The 16,974-nt window shown below is 43.6% G+C and overlaps 2 protein-coding genes across 10 annotated transcripts in view; one reads left to right on the top strand and one right to left on the bottom strand.

Annotated features, from left to right (window-relative positions):
* Positions 1-2: 2 nt before the first annotated feature.
* The window catches only part of LOC125763795 (rap guanine nucleotide exchange factor 2), a 34,874-nt gene continuing 17,902 nt past the window's right edge, over positions 3-16,974 (bottom strand). For 7 of the 9 annotated variants that reach the window (XM_049427317.1, XM_049427321.1, XM_049427322.1 and 4 more), the window contains 4 exons: positions 11,539-11,727; positions 7,558-11,458; positions 7,054-7,467; positions 2,089-6,221 (listed from right to left, as the gene is read on the bottom strand). In XM_049427317.1, coding sequence (XP_049283274.1) covers positions 6,130-6,221; positions 7,054-7,467; positions 7,558-11,458; positions 11,539-11,727 — 4,596 coding nt within the window. In that variant the 3' untranslated portion in view covers positions 2,089-6,129. Of the gene's footprint in view, positions 2,054-2,088; positions 6,222-7,053; positions 7,468-7,557; positions 11,459-11,538; positions 11,728-16,974 lie in introns of those variants that run through there. The other 2 variants (XM_049427324.1, XM_049427325.1) reach the window with 2 other exon arrangements.
* LOC125763800 (uncharacterized) lies at positions 11,930-15,485 on the top strand. The gene is made up of 2 exons (XM_049427332.1): positions 11,930-13,043; positions 13,492-15,485. The coding sequence occupies exons 1-2, from the start codon at positions 13,041-13,043 to the stop codon at positions 14,074-14,076; spliced, it is 588 nt and encodes a 195-aa protein (XP_049283289.1). The 5' UTR covers positions 11,930-13,040; the 3' UTR covers positions 14,077-15,485.

A 16,974-nucleotide genomic window follows, 5' to 3' on the forward strand; every position in this document is an offset into this window, starting at 1 on the left:
TAAGAAAAAAAAAAACGCAACAAAGGAGAAAAAAATGGCAAACTAATGTGGGACAACAACGACAAACCGTTTGTGTGTCCGCTCTCTGCGAGATTCCGAACCAGACTGAACGCGTGAAGACACGGTGGTTCGGTATTTGATCATACACACGAACAGCGTTAGTGATGCTACCGTGTGTTCTCCGCGAAAGGTGAACCAATTCGATCAACAATTATGCCTAATTGAATTATTAAGCTCCTGGGCACTGTGTTGAACCGGTCGACTGGGTGTCATTTCTCTACGCATTCACAACACGCCGGATGTAGCAATGTTGGTGAGCGATGATTTTGCCACAAACAAATGGCGTTTTTGATGCGGGGACAAAATGCAACAGAAATGAAAAGTTGGAAAGAAAAAAACGCATTTGGCAGTAGTTTTGCTGCGTTGCTGATCCCGTCAGAAAGCGGGACGGGGAGGAGGGCGATGATCATGCTGGTTGTTGTTGTTGTTGTTTAAGGTTTAAAGAGGTAATGATCATGCTGGTGATTCGCTATTTCCCTAAGAAAAATAAAAGAATTTGTTTTTTATCGCATTAATCACGCTCTTTCTTTCACTCGATCGGTTTTAAATCAGCTCGTTATCTGTGTTTCTTCTACTTCTTATCGAATAACTTCCTTCCTTTATCGTATTCCATGTGTATGTGTCGATTTTCCCCATTCTAAAGTATTGACACTACCGGTCAGCTTTACATAAACAGAACCACCCCCTAGCGCCCCCAAAAAACCTTCCCCCCCCCTTTTTACACCTTTAAAACCGAGGGCCGCGTGTTCGGGAAATGTGATTGTGGTAGGCCTGCGATGCATACTGCACTCCGTACGGAACCGCCGTTCGTGCTATAAAAAGGTGGTAAAGATGAAATATTATGTTTTTTTTTGTTGTTCTGTTGTTTTTCAATCAAGGCTAGTGGGTTTATCAAAGCACACACGCACAGCAGCAGAATGTGTTTCACAATTACTCTTACACTAATATTTGCTAGCGACAGACAACCTTTCCCTTTGTTTATCTCTTTAGTGTAGTATGAAATTCGTGTTTTAAGATCAATCAATTCAAATACGCCATATGTGTGTGTGTGTACGTGTGTTTTGTTACTAAATTGTTATGTGTGGTTTGCTAAATGATTACGCCTGAAATACCTTCACCTTTTCTGGGAGCATATTTTTTTGCGGGGAGTTATGTAGGTACAGGTTGGGGTAAAATCATTACGTTACTACAACCTATTCCCACTTGTCGTGGTAAGTGTTTGGGAAATGACAGTAAGATCACTAACAATAACAAACAAAAATACCTCCTTAACACTAAAACTACACACTAGCTATAAGAAGGAAAAAGTGTAGAGAGTCACAACAAGGGCCACCTACGCCCATTCGAGCACGTGGTTGTTTTTTATGGTAAGATTCGATTCGCATTTCGCATTTTGATTCCAGTTTGCTTCATTCTTTGGTACACAGCAGCAGTCACTATTACGCTGGACACGTCGTGGTTTGTTTGATATTCATGGTTTTCTCTTCTTTGTTTGAGTTTTTCTCGTATTTGGTTTTACGTACTACTGCGCCTCCTGAAACAAGGCTCGGCTTGTACTTAAATCATTAGCCCACTAACGCAATTCTAGGGTCGAAAACTATAGTAGGAGGTCAAGGATTCCCATACACCATTAGGCAGATGATCATCGATCGCAATTAGCGCGCACATGTTTACAACACCGATTTGCTGATGATGATGAGGGGGAAAGGAGAAGGAGAAGATTTGGCTGGATGCCGGCAGATCACGCCAGGAGCTGTTATGTTGCACACTTTGCCTAAAAGCCGGAGTACGCGCCGAAGGCTAAATAGGCCACACACGTAAGCCAAATTCGAAACAGGAAAAACGCAGCACGATTCAACCAAAATTTCATGTCCAATGACACACACACACCGACCGCGGTAGAGTCCGGGTTTCTCGCCTTTATTAGGGCTCGTGTGTACGATTGGAAGAATAGAAAGAATGGTTTTGCGTACCAGATTTTCCATCTACATCACTACGGAAAGCGGAAAGTTAGAAACAAAAAGAGAAAGAGAAAAAGAAGCATAGTTAGTGTGTTTTTTGTTTGTTTGTTTGTTTGTTTTTTTTGAAATCGCTGTGTTAAGTAGCTAGTGAGCTTACACTTTGTTCGAATGCTGTTTTGCGGCAAGCTCGGTTTCTAGTGTGTGAGGCAAACGCATTATTAGATATGTTTGCATTAATATTGATTACGTTTGTTGATTGTTGATGCTAAAATTTCACAATTGTTTATCAAACATTTTTGTTATCTTGTTTCAATGACTCATGGTAAGAAGCGCTAGAACGTATGGCAGACCGGAAATGGCGTGCCATTTTTTCTACTTGTTCTCTGTATTCTGCTGCATCGCAGCAGCACCATGCCGCCACGCGTTCCGAACGCGTGCAAGATGTGCGCGAGACGGTTATGGCGCTTTTTGCATATTATTTTGTTTTTGACGAAACATTTGGACGGCAAAAAGTACTGAACCGGACGCTATGAATGGAACTTTCCATTCACCAGTTACCATTTTCTTTGCGAAAGATTTGTGGCACTGAAACCTACAGCGAAATAAACAAGTTCTGCGGGAACGTACAGAGGAACGTGTCGGTGTTTGACCGGCATCGTTACCATCTCCACCGTCCGGACCTTTCAGTCATCAATGGGCTGTAGTAATGTATGAATGTGTCGCGGAAATGTGGAAAAAAACATTATCGTTTACACGCCCAATGAACAAACGAACCGAAAAGTTAATCAATACTAATGCAAACAACTAATATACCTGTTGAAATTAATTATTTTGCTATTTATCTCGTAATATTTGCATGTTTCGATAGGATTCTGCCCAATACTTTCCCAGTTAAATATTAAATATACTGAACAAAAAAAAAACAAAAAATTTCATTTAATGTCATCATTGCAACAGTTGCATTAAGAACAAAAAGGGTTTTTTTTGTTGTTGTTTTATATATGTACTTCTTTTGCATGTTGATGTGCAACTTATACGGTGCTGTGTGGAGACATATTTGATGAAACATTTATTATGTGTGTTTGTAGAACTTTATCAAACCTTTGATTTGCCCTCGGTGTGAAAAGTATTTGCTTCTGAGTATTTTGGTGCGCTCATCTTGCCATTTATAAACCCAACAATAGGCATAACGCTTCCATTTTCATGTTTCTGAGGAGAATAGTTTTGACTTCTTTTTCCCCCTTTTGATATTCCTGACGTGAATCATTTTTCCCTTCCAATTCACAGACAATATTAATAAAGAAAAGAAAGAAACACAATTTTCTTACCACACGTGTACTATCCATTCCTAAGCGAAGTCGAATCACATACGTCCACCCTGTTTTGTCTGTAGACCGGTATCAATTCGGTTACAATGCTTAACATTGCATCAACACATCAATATTCGTACAATACATTGCACACAACAGTATAATCGGTTAATGTAATGCGTATGTTGGTTGTTCTTCTCTTATGAAAAGAAGCACTTATTTATGACGACTATTCTATCATATGTTTGAATATTTTGCACATTTTGCTCCTTGTTTTTCCTAGTGATTCGTTTTGTTTTTGTTTTCTTCGCCATGTTTGTTTGTTTTTCGTTACTCTACTAACGATTATCGTACGATATTGCCGATTGTTTTAAAGACATAAACAACAATTTTAAACAACATTTCATCGTGCAGTTTACTTCTTTATTTTGACGACATTTAATATTGTGTTCCTTTTGTTGATCGCTCTTAGGCAGGCATATTTATATGGTTACACACGTTTTTTGTGCGATTTATCGCTGTAAAGAGTATAGAAAGTTGTTACTAGCTGCCTGGTAGATATCAGTACTGCTGTAGATATATTCTTATTACTGCTAGAAGCGAATCATTTATGCTGAATTAACGTATTCGTTAAGAAGAAACTGATTTTAAATGGAAATTTAAAAAACAAAATTCATTTAATCCTGCAATCTCCGGGCAGATCCAAGAGTTACTTTGCCCTTTATATTCAGTTTTAGATTCTCAATCGAAACTGGTACACGCTATCATCTTTCCCGCGAAGAAATAATAAATAAAAAAACTTTAATTCGCTTATATCCGGTGAACAAGAAGTGTCTCCCGATGTCAAACTTCATCGCTTCCGAGTGGAACTGATTCTGCGATCAAATCATCTTTTCACAGTCGCTGGTGTACATTAACTGATAACGTTATCAAGTTGTGTCGGTGCACAGCAGGATAGCTATAATGGACTATTGATTCATCGCTAGGTGGTGGATGCCCACTATGGGGCAAGGAATTCGCATGGGAAATCGCTAAAATCTGCCCTTTTTTTACTGCGCGCTTTAATCTTACTTTTCAAACATAAAATCAAAACAAAGAAGTAGAACTGTCTATGACTGACATCTTACAAGAAGAAGTAAATAATTAAGGAACATTGGAAAGAAGCTTGTTGTGTAAAATTTGTAGCCATATATAATGTAATCTATTTCCGGGAAGAACAACAAGGATGCTATTTTCCGATTTCCACATTGGAAATGATAAAAAAAACTGTTAATTGTGATGGCCATGCGGGAAAACTCACGCTTGACGAAAGCTCCGCATGAGTGACCTATCGCGTACCGCTGTAACAATATTTTCCGGGAACTCATGAGAGAGTGCTCAACAAGTAGGTAACTCATCATTATACGCAATCGTCTTTTTAGCTGTCGTTTTGATCGAACCAAAAGCTTCCTCCAATTTGGTTGATATATTCCATTAAATGGTTTAATAAACTACACAACCATCTTCACCTGACTGAAATGTTCCATAAATTGAATCGAAAAATCAACCTTACTGAGAGAATAGTTCAATTTAAAGTTAAAAAAGGCAAACACACACACGCGGATTTTTTTGGTAAAATTCAGCAGTAAAGCAAATGTTTACATTACCTTATATACGATTGGTCAGAGTGGAACAACGATTCATACGTGAGATAGAATGGCTAAAGTTACTTATTTTGATGTGAATGTATATCATTGTGATTGTAGTTTAATCACACGGCAACAGTTACAGCTACAATATGGTTTTGATCCTGCTTTAGTTAATGTTTAACATTTAATATCTTCAAGGTACATGGCTTCATGTAAATACATCAAGTAAACAAACTATTCCATGCTTTTCTCCTTACCTCACCGGTACCACAATCCCCCCCACGCACACAAACCAGGAGACACCCCATCCATGTTAGTCCTCTTTGTGGAAGAGAAATGCAACAATCAATATTATAAATCTTCCATTCCCTAAGGAACGTGTACACACATTAATTATATTTCCTCTTAATGTATGCAGTGCGCATTGATTAGATTGTGTCTTAATAAAGATGTGTTTGTGAGGGTGGTGGCAGGGAAAAAGGGAGAACGGAGATTGCATTTACATGATTACAAAATATGCATTCATCTGCTTTGCTTTATCATCAGTCTTGGGATGGAAATTAGTTTGTTTGTCATATTTTTTCTCGATTTTGGGCACAAAAGGTTCCAGAGAAGGAGAGAGAGAGACTTTCGTAACGGTTTATCGCGAAAGTAAATTCTACCAGTTACTTTGTCTATCAATATCATTGTGCAATAGAACACACTCTTTCTTCTTTCTACAGTGGTAAATGCGTCTAAAAAGTGACTCAATAAAGAACTGTAATCATCTTTGTGTGAACGGTGGAAAAAGCTGTCCAGCGCTTTCCCAATACACGGAAGAGAACGTCAACAGAAGCGTCTCGATGTTGTTGGTATTGGAATTTGATGAGACTGTATCTAACATTACCCCATTTTCTGTGTACGAGTTCTATTCGCCGTGTTTTTTTGCAACATTCAGTTTTTAAACATTAATGTGATTAGTTCAACAACAATAGACCATCAAATACAATTAACGATACCACAGTTACGGTTGAGTGGTTGTGGTTGCTTTGGATAAATACTTGTCCTTATTTGTTTGTCAAATGGAATTTGCGATTTCTTATCAACTCTTTGTTGTAGAGAAAAATATAGCTGGACATTCTTCTATGTATGCTTCCTTCCATCCTACGTAAGCTCTTGACGATCTGATGCTTAAACATCGGTTGAAATCGTTCCCAGACAGTCCGTCTCAACGGAATCACCACACGCTCCATCGTCCATTTTGGCATCACCTGCAACAAGTTCTGCAAAGGAATGTTTCATCTTTCAACATTTGCACGGTTTGTGTTTGTGTGTGTGCAATGATCAGGATGGGCAAATGATCATGCAAAAAAAATAAAAATAAAAACAATCACACGTATATTAACATTTAGAAACTATTTCATTTCATTCCATGCAGTAGAAATGTCACGTAAATTTAATAAATTGTCGTGAAAAACAAAATAAAAACAAATGGAAAACAAACACACTGTCGCTCACATGCAAAGAGTGTTGTGTAAAAAATGAGTCCTCATATTCGTATGTAGGTAACAATGAACTTCACGCAATACCATTCATGCAACCGTATTACAGACAGCACAAATCGCACAACTCAAAAACAGTAGAAATCAATAGCAAATGGAACTGAAGTATAAATGTATAACCGGTCACGACGTAAAAACGCTTGACTGTCGCATTCATTTAGGTGTGAACACTCAACTCAATACTGAGCCGCTGAGGGAAATAATACGCACAACGAAGTACAAAACAAAACAAAACCCATAAAATGTGTTCTCTTTCGGAAAACATGATATTAACGAAACATTTGCCATACAGATTCTCCTATCGAAACATGCATATGGTAGAGAGTTTAAAACAAATACACTGAAAGATCGCGATCATGTGTAGATTATTGCTTTTCGCGATGAAGGACAAATACAAAATGGTAATAAATATTTCAAAATAATAAATCTACTAAATAAACTACTTTGACAAAAGAAAACATCACTACATTTACTCATGTTTTGCCACACTAATTAAGGAAAGGAAATTCGAACAAACGCTACTGAAGGGAAAAACATGGACTAAAGCACTCACCAGAAGCAGCACTGCTTAACACGCTAACGGAACTGCTTTCTGCCGACAGGTCTATGCTTGGCGGAGGTAATGGTGGTGGTACCGAATCGACAAGCCCCGATGAAACGACGGTTTCGTGTAATCGCGCCGGTATTGCTGGTGGTAAGTTTGAACACACACCACCACCACCACCAACGACACTTCCGGAGGAGCTTACTGATGTCCCGCCACCTCCTCCTCCTCCTCCCCCACTGTTCCCGGTGTACATGGGCGATAACGCATTCACGGCCGGTGCTACAAAGTTCGGAGCGATCGGCGAGATGCCCACGGCCGAAATGATACGGGATGAGTTGCCGAAGTTTTGGTGAGGAGTTGGATAGGGCGGTGGAATGGTTGTACTATTACTGCTGGCAATTCTTCGATGTGCCGTTTGAGCTGTAGAATGGAAACAAGCGAAGAGAAGAAGTACGTTAGTATCCACATCACACACGGGGGGTTTGTGAATGCTGACGGGATGATACGTACCATAGTTCGGTGGACTTCGGAAGGAGCTACTCTCCGGCGGCAGTTCCATCGGTGGTGGCATTTGACTAGGTGCATCGACAGAACTTTCCAGTATCCGGCTGGCCAGTACCGGCCGGCCGTTCGCATACATCGACATGGTGGCGCTATAGTTTGGAGGATTCGGCAGCATGCCTGCCAAATGGACACCGGCGGTTGTACCGGCTCCTGACGTATAACCTCCGGCTGCATGTGCAGATGGAGGAGGATATTGCGGTGGTCCCATCACGCCCGCGCTTGTCGAGACACTGCCCGCTCCAGCGCCGGCTCCTGTAGCTCCAACGCAACAGTGCGCCGGGGATTGCGAGGGACTGATCGTAATACCCGTCCCGTGATGCAGATAGTTCGTGGGTGGGTGAGCGTGATGGAAGTGAGAGAGCGTACTGTTCAAGTGTCCAGACATTGCACCGTGATGATGCTGGTGATGGTGATGGTGGATGGTGCTTAACGGAGGCGGTAAAATCGAACCCGCCGCAGGATGTCGCGGTTGGTGAGGGCGCGTTTTAGTCTGCTCCGATAGAGAGAGCAGCTTCTTCACAGCTTGTGGTGATGCGGCACCAAACTTCGGTGCCCCACTATTGCCACTGCTTGCACTGCCGATTGATAAGCTGCTCATGCCCAGACCGAGTGCCCCTTTTTTACCCTCGCTGGTCGAGCTGGTGCTCGATGTCGTCGAGAGCGTTGGAGATGGATAGCGTTTGCGAACCTGCACTGTGTTCGGTGTGGTACCTCCCTGTGCTTCACACTCGAGCGACAACCGATGCAGCTCGTCCTCGTCCGTGATGACTTTCATGTTGTTCAGATACGCCTTTACCCGCCGCACCATCTGCGCTTCTTCGAACATTTTCTTCGGATTTGGAGCCGCGGTCGATTTCTTTCTTCGCTTAACCGTCTGACTGTGCGCAAAAGCAGACGCCCCCGAAGTGATTGTTTGCGGTGGTGGAGCGTGCGTGACGAGCATCAGATTGCCACTTCCAGACGGTACCGACATTTGATTGAGTGCAAGCATGGCCGAACTGGGCGGTTGGCATTTGTACTCCAGCATTGTCAGTATGTCGTACGGCGAGTTACACATGTGTAGCAGCGTGCGAATTTCCTTAGAAATCATGCGCAATTTCTCGAAATTGATCAAACTCTCAATCTTCGTGTCGTTCCCCAGATGGATAAAGGTAAGATCCTTCTTTACTACCGGGTAGAAAGGAATGACGGGTTGCTGCGCGTTCAGCTCCGTCTGTATCAGCTGCCGATACTTGGACATGTTCCGCGACGGGTCCATCAAGTCCTGCAAATCGTTAAAAAGCTTTTGGTACTTCGACGGTAGCTTTTCCCACGTTTGCCTTAACCGACTCACAGCAGCGTGCCCGAGACCGCTTATGATCGCAAACAAGCTGTTGAAGTTCTTGCACTCTTTGCAGTGCCGAGCAATCTTGATGAACTGCTTGATGATCTTGCAGCGACGCATCATGTTGTGCTCGCTGCACACTTCCGTCACCACCCAGAACATTTCCCGATTGACTAGTTCGGCGAACCGCACCAGCATCGGTTTACCGTACCGGCTCTTCAGGTTGAACAGGTCGTCGATATACTCCGTTGACTCAATCTGCCGGAAGATGGCAAAGTCCTGCAGCGTCAGCTGTATCGCGAGCTCATTCGCGTTCAGCTGCAAAAAGTGCACGGCACTCTCGCGTATCAGCTCGGGCGCCACATCGTCCGGTACGAGCGTCTCGGTGATGCCATTCGTTTTCAGATAATAGCGCGAACTAAGACCAATCCGTTCGGCAAGATTCTGAAGCTGGTCCGGTAAACGGCGCTGCTTGATCATACCGCCTTCACCAACGCTCACCTCGCACAGCGAAAAGTTCGAACTTGGATCGTGTATACCGAACTCCTGCAGCGCCAGCATTACCACCTCGTGCGCGGTCGTTTCCTTGTGCACTAGCAGATACTTGCACGTTTGGTCCGACTTATACACCTTCAGGATGTGCTCGGGAAAATCGCTTACGCGTTGCTCCTCCAGGTACGTACTGCTCGTCTTCGTCGGGATGATCGCTTCCGTCGACTGTGCCTTAGCCGGTGTGCAGTGGTTCTCTCGCAGATCCGGATTGCTCTGGTAAGTGGAGGTCGGTGGCGTTTCGTCCGAGTCCGCCGTCGTTATCGAGGATGTCGATATGGACGATGCCTGTGAGGAAAAGTTCACACTTATGCCCGATGACCGATCGCTGCCTCCCTCGTAGTTGCTTCCATTGTTACTGTTGCCATTGTTGGCACTGCTACTGCTGTTGCTACTGTTGTTACTGCTGCTGTTGTTATTGTTGTTAATATTGTCATCCTGGAAGACGCTATTCTTTGGCAGTAGGTTCATCTTGATCAGTGCCTTTTGGATGCGCTTCTTACCACCGAGCGTCATGAAACTGCCACCCTTGTTGTTGTTGATCTGCGACGATGAGGACGGTGTCGATACGCCGGAGTCTTTTCGCCCGTACTCGATGTCTCGTACCGGGAGTGGCATCAGGAACTGTGGCGTAGGCAACAGGCCACCAACCTTGTCCACGAGATCGAGCGATTTTTGCGACTGCAGCAGATCCACCCGGAGGCCTTTCTTTAGATCTAATTTCATCTTACCCGAATCACCGTCCGCATTCGAATGCATGCCCTTCAACGCCCACAGATTGCTCTTGACGGTAATACTGAGATGGGTAGTGCCCATTAGAATTTCCAACGCTCGCGTACAGGTCACATGCTCGAAACTCTGTCCATTCACCTCCAGTATCTGATCTCCTCGCTTGAGCCCCACTTCGTACGCTTTCGTTTTCGGTTCGACCTGCGTTATAAAGATACCGCCAGGGCCGGTGGAAATCTGGAAGTTTAGATCCTCGTCCCGGGAGCTGCGCGCTAGCGTAACGTTTCTTTCCCGAGCATTATGCTGCGCATACACGTGCAACATTTGCCGCTGCTCGCCCATGTTCTTCTTCATCAGTGCGGATTCGAATATTTCCAAAAACTCCATCATCTGCGGATCGGTATCGAAATCCGTGAAATGATTGTTTACCCACAGCAGAACAACACGCGTCACCCGATCGCACAGCACACTGTCCCCTGGCGATGAGGAAAAGTGATGCGAGATCGATGCCGCTGCACCATCGACTAGATCACTCGAACCTCCTGCGCTCTCCTCACTAGCTCCACTACTGTCGACGTTGAACCACTTCAGCAGCTGCTTCGAAATGTCGATTGGATTGTTGATGAAAGTTCGGAATGTGAGCAGGAAGTCTTCCACATAGTTGGGGTCCGTCAGAGTCGTGTCCTCTACCAGCTGATGCATCAGCCGCTCCAACGTACCGCGTATAACGACGTAACCCTTGCGCGAACCATTCTCTCCGGTGGTGTTGCGCAGCTCAGTCACCATCACCACCTGACCGTCTTCCTCGATCTTGCGTATGTTTTCTTCGCCCTGGTGCTGTATTCGATAATAATCCGTCTGCGTGATGCACACGAACTGACAGTCATCGCACTTGGTACGCATTACGCCCCGATGGTACAGTTTGTCCATCGTCGGCATAATGCCGAAGCTGTCCCCATAGTGCAGATATTCCACCTCCCCCGTGCTATGCTCGATCTCCACATGTCCATTGATCAGTACACTCCAAGAGTCCAGCTCTTCGCCATCGTTCATCACGACCGTACCGGCTTTCTCCACCACCGCAAACACCATCACTGAACAGAGAGCTCGACGCACTGCGAATGTCATGTTGGTGAACGCTTTCAGCTTTTGCGTAAACTCGAGCAAGATCTCGATGTCTTCCACCGTTCTGTCGCTGGGATCCTTTTCCAAACATTCGCGCACCGTATCCCGAACGCTTAAGCTCTACGGCGAAAAGAACGAAAAGGAATAAAAGGTTTAGATCGATAATTTCTTACGGAATATCGCGACGGTCAACTACTCACATCTATACTTTCAGCAATGTCCTCTTCATCAGAATCGACTACCGATTCCACCAAACCGGAGAGATCTACCTCATCCGAGTCTAGTGAGGAGCTCGTTACGGAAGTCATGGTGTCAGCCTGGCTGGTATCACTTGAATGAGATAATCGATTGCCTTTATCGTAAAGCTCTGGATAGATGCTAGTGGTGAGCTGTAAATATAAACAAAATATAGACCAATTAATTAATATGTGTTTATAGTGCATTATATGTGCTAATTTAGTTCATTAGCGCATAACACTGCCAACGGTTTGTTTGAATTCTATTCAGCACAAGGATGCGAGCGAAAACATAAACGTCAGCGAGTTTTCGCCCCAACTTCGCCCCAACTCTCGTACTCACGCACACAAACAACTCACAATCGTCAGCAACATACCACACACAGCAGTTCACCGAGCGCGCAACATCAACGCGAAGCCTAAACATCTGTCAAAAATTTTCGACTTCTTCCGCGTTGTGTATCGTGTTTGGAACGTTTTTTCGCATTGTAATGTGTTTGTAGCTGTATTCCACGCAAAATACACTTTCCGGCCCAACGATTGAAAATAAACAGGCAGGAAAACAAGTAAACGCCGACCGCCAAGCGGACGCTTTTTTTATTGCGCATTAAAAACAACAACGCATGAAGTGGGAAGGTTTTGACTCGCTCTCGACAAAATCAAGTGTCGATGCATAGCATAAATCAGCAGGCACACACGTTTGCTTAGCTCTCGACTGGATCGCCCAGCTCCAGCAACGTCACTAACAATTGCTGCTGTTGCTGCTGCGCCCTGCGAGCTCGCGCCGTCTGGATTCGGTGCATACAATCGATAATACGACAGTCAGACTGCGTTTGTGCCAAAACTCAACAGCTGGCCGTCGGTTGTGCGCTGAAAGTGTGTGCTGCATAAAGCGAACGGAACTGGAAACAAAAAACCACAAAGCCCCGTTGCCCGTGGTGGAAGCTACGGATGGATAATTAGTCCCAGTTCTCGTCAGCATCTGCTTAGTACAACAACTCATCCTCTATCGTGCAAATATAATTGTGCCTTGTGTCCGGAACCGCATATATACACGACGGGCTGGGGAGAAGTGTCCTTCGCTTTCCACAGCAATTTAATATCATAGTTTGCGGCAGGTGCGAGAGTTTGTTGTTGGAGAGCACAGCAACCAATTAATACCCGTGGTTACTGGAGCCCGGGTCCTATAGCAACGGCAGCTACCCAACCATCCGCAGCAACCAAAAACGAAAGCAAAGAAACCAAGGGCAACCTAGAGCTGCTTGCTGGTTGTTGCCACCTATCCCTAGGAGAGAGAGTGCAAACACCGCCGTCTGTTTCCCCGGGGGCTTTACTGGTGTCAAACTGCACCATACACGCACACACAACGCATTTAACAAAACATTTTGCTTCAGTGAGGAGTGTGTGAAAACACACAAAAGTGAGCCAGAAAGTTAAAAAAGCCACCAAACACAACTTTTCCCAGCATGGTAAGGACATGGTTCCCCCCCGGTGAAGTTGAAATCAAAACGTTTGCATAACATTTCTCCCATCCTACAAGTGGGCATACTTTTTTCTGTTGGTTTAAGCATTTTCTAATTTCATTTGCCTTTCTCCGGTAAACCCCCACGCTACCGTGTCCATTGTGGTGGGCCGCGCATTGCTTTTTCTACGCTCGAATCTTCACCCCCCAAACACACGAGAGAGCACATATTTGGTCAAGGGCAACTTTCGCCGAAACATTTTGCCAACCCACGCAGCAGGATGGAAAAATCATGTTTCTGTGTCCCTTGATGTACAGAACAGGGTAGCAAAAAACAACAACATAATCTCAAACGCAACCACTTACTGTTTGACCTTTGCTTCAATTCCAACCCCGAATTTGGATGGGTTTTTGTTTCATTTTTCCTTTGTTCGCTTCTTGTCTCTTATTTACAGGCGTCCGGATCAGTATCCGTTTCCACAGGAACAAAAACCACCAACAAAACTGGCATGACCGGTACAGGAACTGCAGGCGTCCCAACCGGCGGTGCGGGAGGTGCTGGCGGGCGCAAAAAATCCGGCCCCAAATTCGAACTATCCGACGAACAGCGTCAGGACATCAAGGAAGCGTTCGATCTGTTCGATTCGGAAGGCACCGGTATGATCGACACGAAAGAGCTGAAGGTAGCCATCCGTGCGCTTGGGTTCGAACCGAAGAAAGAGGAGATTAAAAAGATGATTGCCGAGATCGATAAGGACGGTTCGGGAAAGATATCGTTCGATGACTTCCTGCAACTGATGACCGTCAAGATGGCGGAGAAGGACTCGAAGGAAGAGATACTGAAGGCATTCCGGCTATTTGACGACGATGAAACGGGCACTATTTCGTTCAAAAATCTTAAACGGGTCGCAAAAGAGTTGGGCGAAAACCTAACGGACGAGGAACTGCAGGAAATGATCGATGAAGCGGATCGGGATGGAGACGGGGAAGTTAATCAGGAGGAGTTTTTGCGAATTATGAAGAAGACTAGCCTGTACTAAGGAAGGGCCATTGTATGGAGGAAGGTTTTATGTTTAACGATACCATGGATGCATTTACTTTGATTTGAAAGCAGAAGGTTTCTGATCGTAATACAGGAAGGACAATTATTGAAAGCCAAAGCCAAATATGGAGTAAACTAGCTACCACACGTCGGTCACATATGCGGGTGCTTACCGTCAGCGTAAACGTATCACCAGGAAGATAAACTCAAGGCTTGAAAGCGCAACAAACATGATTTGAATTTATCAACGAAATAATAAAAACTGAGGCACACATGAGACTAAGAATCTTCCAACGCAATCTCCTTCACATTCCACACCCGGGAGGGCACCAGTTTTAACCGTGTTGCATTTAGCCAACAAGGCAATAGAGGCAAGGTCACACTCAACACAGCAGACAAAAACAAAGCTTTACTGCGCGTATGATAACCCTTATGTATGGCACAGTGCTAGAGAACATAGGAATTTTTTCGAAAGATGCAAGTGCATCTCTTTCCTTACGACTTATTACTCTTAAAGAGCTCAATACAAAAAGCTATTAGCAGTGCAAAAAAAACAACGTGAACGAAGCTAGCTATTGATAAAGAAAATGTGAAAGATCGCATATTTCAACCCGATGACAAATGTGTTATTGATAGTCTATTAATGATATAGATACGTTCAAAGTAGAAACGCGTTCGATTCAGAGCATCTCGCGCGCGCACAAAGAAAACCACACAACTGGTGCATGGTTAGGAAACAAGTTAACCATTTGGATTCCCACCTAAACAAATCTTTTCGCTCCAGTTGCCACCTTTCGGGTACACTTTGCGTAGAGAAGCGCAGCACAACGAAAACGTGCTTGTTTTAATCAGTAGACAAAGTAACAATGCCAAATGCATCTAACCGGTTCAGCCGATATCACTTTTGCTGGAATGTTTCGTACATAAAAAACAAACAAATATACAAACAAACAAACAAGCTTTATACCACACACACACAACTCACTAACTCGCGCGTTCTTATCGCATGCTTGGAAGACTAAGGATGTATTAAAAGCTAACTGTTTTACCGATTGCCTAGTCGTGGAGAATTTAGGGACGCATTAGATGGATCTCCACCCCACTTGCAACGAGAAGCGGATGCACACACACACCATGGGCTTCTTACGATAGCGGCGCATATTGTAGTGAGTTATTAAACAAACAAAAGTCATAGAAAAGTGAAACCCGAAAAATGGAACAAAGCAAGGAATTAAAAATAATGGGTTTTTAATGTGAAGCGTGCTCGAAAAAATTTACTGTGCTGATACGATAACGGAAAGGTTTAAGAGTGCGGGATTGAGATTTAAATACGTCGACATACACACACGATGCTATGTAGTGCATAAAACGGGACTTGATCGTTCAAATACAAATAATATATATTTTCTTCAACAAATGAGATAAAGCATCAAATCGTGAAAAATTTACTATCCGAAAGAGCAATTCCGAGATTTTTTTCTACTTCGAAAGGTACTAAAACATGAAAGAAACATGATCCAGCTGAGATTTGAACCCAGAACGAACTTGTGTTGCGATTGCGGTTTTATCGATTCCGATTGCCGATGAAAAAACCCAAACCTTTTGTGTGTATCCCTTCTAAGAAGGGATTTATCCAGAATCCAAAACAAAGAGTGTCCTACAAGTATGTAAAAACTCGTCCAAAATTATCCGCCCGTAACGTTTTATGGGAAATCATTTTTGTATTAAAAATAACCTACAACATTCACATAAAAAGGATGATAGAAGAAGCTGCCATAACCACACGCATGTGTGGTGCCTTCCCGCAGGCACATATGAATGTTCGATTTTACAAACGAATGAGTTTGGCTGAGTTTACATTCTATGCCCATTTGCAAAATAGTACACAACCAATTGGAGAGGAGATGGTAGTAGTCTATTTCCGGAAGGATTGAGCTGGTAGACACCGGAGAACAACAACAAGGTCGAATCCGGAAGGCAGCCCAATGCTAGCGTTTTCTGCTAGTTCCACAACAGCCATGTTGGAACGGTGTGAGCTTTAATTAGATGTCAATCAAATACAGACGACACCAACCATTCGATGCCATTCGTATGCAATTGATATGGGAGAGATGTATTAGGGATTAGGGCCATAAAACCACTGAATGAACTACAACTCTACCCAAGATGCTAGTTTTAAATTATAAAATTCTCTACAGATGGAAGAAAGTTTGGCACGCGTCGCTCTTGTCGTCTTATAAATCATGTATTAGAAATCGAGTGAGTTGTGTAACGTAACGATTTACTTGAAATTCCACGCGTATTCCACGCGGTGGAAGGCGTGGGCATTTGGTAGCTTCACAATGAATAATGAATAGTAATGACTGAACGAAGCGAATGTTCATTAGCGCGTTAAAGAGTGTAGGTACTTCTGGTGCTTTTAGACATGTATATACAGAGCAGATAAAATCTCGCAAGTAGTGACCACGGTATTGCCGGAACTAATACTGTTTGTTAAATTACGTGTAAAGCTATTCGATTAATTGTTTTATTCGGTAACAAACGGCCAACGTTCGCGCGATTTAATCCATTTTTATAGGTAATAATTATTGTTGTTTACAGTCGATAATTGGTATCCCCAACTCCACCAGTGGAATGAAATTAGCATGACGAAAAACTTAATCAAATCTTAAGCACATTTCACCCCCCGTGTTGTTGGGTGAATGAATTGACCACTGGACTGGGCGTTGAAGACACTGACTGTGAGCCAATCATGTGAAAGGGAAACTTTGGTAAAAATTGGGTTTTGATGTAAAAAAGTGAAGAAACACTTTTACGACACATGCAAACGGACAACTGTCCGTAAGTACGTAAGAAATCGTAAACAGTCAAGTAGCAATGTGCAAAAGAAAGAAAA

Source organism: Anopheles funestus, chromosome 2RL (genome assembly GCF_943734845.2).
Source record: "Anopheles funestus chromosome 2RL, idAnoFuneDA-416_04, whole genome shotgun sequence".
Lineage (NCBI taxonomy): Eukaryota > Metazoa > Arthropoda > Insecta > Diptera > Culicidae > Anopheles > Anopheles funestus.